At 38.2% G+C, this 4,764-nt stretch overlaps 1 protein-coding gene across 1 annotated transcript in view; it reads right to left on the bottom strand.

Moving 5' to 3' along the window:
• Positions 1–4,764, bottom strand: part of LOC146465063 (uncharacterized) — a 5,708-nt gene continuing 944 nt past the window's right edge. Inside the window, exons 3-5 of the mRNA XM_085129003.1 lie at positions 2,220–2,726; positions 575–745; positions 1–206 (exon numbers count right to left, since the gene is read on the bottom strand). Coding sequence (XP_084985129.1) covers positions 196–206; positions 575–745; positions 2,220–2,726 — 689 coding nt within the window. The 3' untranslated portion in view covers positions 1–195. The remainder of the gene's footprint in view (positions 207–574; positions 746–2,219; positions 2,727–4,764) is intronic.

Below are 4,764 nucleotides of genomic sequence, written 5' to 3' on the forward strand. Positions count from 1 at the left end.
GGGTGTGATGATCAAATCATTTATTTCAAACGTGATATCAATGAATTTGCAATGGCGTTACCACGGACTGTAACAAACGCATCTTCTGTAATCGTAACAAATTGCCATCAGCTTCACCCTTGACTGCTTCTTCATCATGCTTTAGGGGCCTTGCTCAGATAGCCTTGTTATGATGCCAAATATCGGGCGGGTCGCCTACTGTAGTTCTAAAAGGAACATGAGATCAAACATTAACTTAATCTTTGTCCTTAAAGTAACTTGTACTCCTTTAGGATTTAGCCCTATATTTAGCCTAGGTTCTTTAATTGTATACTAGTTTGGGAGACCGCCGGGAGGGATTGGGCCGATTATGCCCACCTTGCGACGTCAAGGTCATTTTAGGACGGTGCCTACTTTTGTTACTGCGCATACGTTCTTCGCATCTGAAGATAGGTTTCTTATCGGTGGTCCCTACTAATACAGGGATATTTTTGCGCGGTTTAAAATTATGCGGAGAAAGCAGAACATAGCAAGTGCCCTCGGTATTCAAAATGAAAATTGGTGGTAACTAGTTTTATATAAAAATCCTTCACACCTTTCTTGTAATAACACTCTCCTGGATTCCAATCTCTCTTGCTGTTATTCCAATCTGCACTTCCCCAATAGCATCGGTCCTGTTTGTCCTCGCATTCCTCTGCACTTGTCCCTGTCTTTGCAGCCGGTTTGCGGCTTCTATCCTTAATACCTTCTACACACTCACTAGGAACTAAGAACACATTTTGCCTGCTCAAGCAGTTTAAGGCCTGGGTCAAGGGCTTTTAAGAGGAAACATGGTTTATTCTAGATAACTTTAACAAATTCAATGGCACTGAACTGAAATTTGGGAGAAAAAAAGATCTCATCATTCTGAAAATTTCTAAGCATAATACGGTAGTGCTATAGATCACGTGACATGTCACGCGATCATTTTTGTGAAAAAAGCAAAGATTTGATAGGTAGGCGACGGTTTTAAGAGATAACATCAAACAAAAACGTGTTTCTAATAAAGATTAAATATCTCCATCGCTTCACGTTTGGAATGATTTTTTAGTCCACAATTCAACCTTTGATCGTTAATTTCTCCAATTTAAAAACTTAAGGACAGTCATTCCAAACGTAGAAAGTGAAATATTTGAAATCTGCTTCGGAAACACTAATTCAGTTATCTTTATAAAGAAAGTTCGCCGCCATATCGCCGATTTACGAAATTCTTTTTTTTGGTCACGTGATGTGTCACGTGATCAAAATTATACGTTAAGGCAAAAGAAAAAAATCAAGTTTAATCTTCAGGGAAAATTTCATCCTGTTCTAGGCAGACAAACCGAAGATATAGGGGATCATTCATAATTTCTGAAAACCCTTCAAACCCAGGTCTTAAACTGCTTGAGTGATTTCAGGATCAGACGCTCAAATTCATCTACAACTATGCTTTACACATCCTCGGAGGCCCAGGGGCTTTTGATTGGCCAGAAAACACTCTCTCTCTCTCTCAGAAAAATAATTTCTGGCTAATCAAAAGCGGGGAATTCAAATGCCTCTGGAACTGGTTCGGTAACAGTAATTTCCCAGGGGCTCTCCCGTTCTTACAGTGAACGTTTGCCCACGAAAATCTCTTTCGCCCGACTAACTGCCTTAGGTCCCCAAGGATGTACCTTACATTAGTAACCTGAAAAATTCATAAAATGTAATATATTTAGAGCTAGTCATAGAAACCCAACAGTTCATTTCGGTGGATATCTCCTCAGAAGACCTTAATCCAGTTAACGGCCTCGGAAATTCGGACCATGATAGTTGTACAGAAAATCCCCTGATACTTGGTATAAGAATTTATAAAGTAAAAAACGCATGTTCCTAGTTTATTTTTTTTATATACAGCGTTATTGGGTATAACTATAAATAATAAAAAAGGGAAAAAAAAAGGTTAGGAAACCAAAAGGCTAGATAACAATTAAAGCTAGTTAAAAAAAACAGTGTGTCAATGATGTGGAAACGACAAAATGGCAACTGAAACACCATTCCTTACAGCACACGGGCCTGATTTACAAAGCCCTCTTAGGGTAAGATGTATCCTTAGCATTTTTCGTTGACAATAGACTATTGTTAGACTAACAACCCATTATTACTAACTGGACAATACTTAGGATTCATATTAACTTGGGAGGGTTTTGTGAATAAGCCTCAGGTTTACAAAATCTACTTACCTTGCTCTAAGGAGAAAGTTTCCTTCATGCCAGGGAAAATCAGTGCGTTGGAAATTTTATTCACGGTGACAAACCCTTCGCTTTTGTCTGTGTCGTCGAATTTCACCCAGTTGCTTCCATACATGTATGGTAATGATCTGATAGCGAGCACGGGACCAATATAACGAACGATGACAAATCTTCTGTAATCCTGAAGTCGTGCACTGTTAGGCATTGCTCTGATATCGTCTCTACCATAGACAGTAAGAAAATAATTCGATGGCTTGTTTTTGCTGTTGAGTAACTCGAATGAAACTACCTTCTGGTCGCAGTGAATGATGAATGTGGTATATCGACTTGGCGTTCGGACATCTTTCATATGACTCAACTTTCCGCAACAACGCGTGCGCAGTCGGTCTTTGTATTTCGGGTAAACGAAGAAGTACGAGCCTTTGTAAGTCTTGATTCGGACGTACTTCGGGTCGAGACCATGCGAATTTTTCTTCGGACATAACTGTTTCCAGAAATCTGAAATAAAAAGAGAGGCAACAGGTATAAATATGGCGGAGAGAATGAAGCCTCGGGATTAAGTTTCCTGGCCTGGCGTACGTTTTTCCAACTCCAAAAAAGATTTCGAGCCCCCCCCCCCCCCCCAAAAAAAAACTGTTTTACATGCACTTATTTGTTAAAAAATAATTCAATTTTTGATAAGTTTGAAGGCATAAGCATTTTGAGGTTTGCAAGATTAAGAAACACATTGAGTTAATTTGCAAGAAAAACAACCGCCAATCTGTATAAAAGGGTCAAAAAATGTTATTTTCGTACCCGAAAGCTCTCTCGTGGTGAGCTGTGATCCTTTGTAGATTGGGGGGGGGGGGGGGGATTTTACCCGCAGCGACTTTTGAACCTGAATAACATTTTTGAGCAAATGCCATGAAACTTCAGAACTTTTTCAGATAATTAAAATAAGAATAATTTGGGAATGTGGTGGGTTAGTGTACATTGACTTGATGCTCCCATGGTCCAAAACTCCCTTTATAAAATAAAGGTTTAGACTTTTCTTACTGTAAAGCTTATGGTTTTAGCTCATATTAGTGTTTCTTTGTTGTTTTTTACCACGGCGCTTTCCTGAAGTTTTGCGAAATCCACACATCCAAGATGGCGGATCCAAGATGGCCGCCATTTGGCAATCATGACGTACTTACCACGTCATTTAACGTCATCATTTGCCGTCACGGACCTCAAAGGAAAGTTTGTTTTGACGTTCTTCGCGAAGTGATAGGGAAGGAAGGAAAGGCCCCAGAAGACAAAAGAAAACCCGGTCAAGACTCCTGTGTTTCCAGATCTCTCAGTCAATGAGCCCTTTTAAAGACATAATTGTGTAAACTAATACAAATCGATCTGTTGGGAAGCTTCGGCTGTAAATTGAAGTCGTGCAGTTGAGAAAATGCTTGCTGACCTTTTCTCCGGACTTTCAATAACATATTTGCCCTTTGAAAATGAAAGGAATTATTTTTCCAGAAATTTTGAGCTACCTTTTTGCCGAAGTAAACTTTAGATTTTCCTTACGAATAAATCCGAATTTTTTTTCCATGTGAAGGATACATATGTGAATTTCTATGTTTATGTTGTACCCCACCCACGACTCCGATTGTTGCAATGAGAACAAAACGGCCACCGAACGGTCAAATCACTCACAAAATTGCAAGAAAGAGAGGGACAGAGCAAATAAGAAAAACGCTGTCCCCCTCAAACATTTGGTTCAAGATCAATCAATCAATCAATCAATCAATCAATCAATCAATCGATAAACTTTGTTTACCCTCGAATTTACAGTGTAGCACTGAAGTGCTAATATCTTCGAGCTAACTATATTAATAAATAATTATAATAAAAAGTTAATTCTATATAACAAATAAGATAACTAACTACCTAGACAACTAACTTGCAAATTATCATGATGTAGAAAGGTTTGCAGTTCCTGCCCTTTTAAGTAAATTATTGTTCCCAGTAGATATCAGTCGGCGAAAAGAAGTAAAATCAGAAATAGTGCGGTAATGGTCAGGAAGAGAATTCCAAGATGTTGCTGCCAAGTAACTAAAAGAATTGATACCATAAGAAGTGGTCAGTGGTTTGGGCAAACAGAGTATATTATGTCCTCTTAAAAAATAGGTGCTAGAGCGTAAATGAAACATATCTTTTAAATTTCTTGGATAATCAGAAAAATGAAGACCTTTAAAAAATAGTAAGAATCATGTTTTGTAAACGCTTGTCCTTGAGGCTCGCAGTTCCTGCCTTTTTAAGTAAATTATTGTACTCAGAGTTAAAATCCTTGAAAATAAATCGAACAATACGTTTGTTTAAAAGGTCCAGTTTATCAGAATCTTGTTTACTAGAGAAACGCCACACCATAGAACAATAATAAAAGTGAGGAAGGATAAATGCCTTATAAAGACGGAGCATGGTCTCAGTAGACATCAGTTTGCCAAACTTTGTCATAACGCTAAACTGATTGTTAAAGATCGAAAGTATTCAACTCTATTATCTCTGAGATTACTATGAGATT

The sequence above is a fragment of the Pavona decussata genome, unplaced genomic scaffold, assembly GCF_977016875.1.
Source record: "Pavona decussata unplaced genomic scaffold, jaPavDecu1.1 SCAFFOLD_157, whole genome shotgun sequence".
NCBI lineage: Eukaryota > Metazoa > Cnidaria > Anthozoa > Scleractinia > Agariciidae > Pavona > Pavona decussata.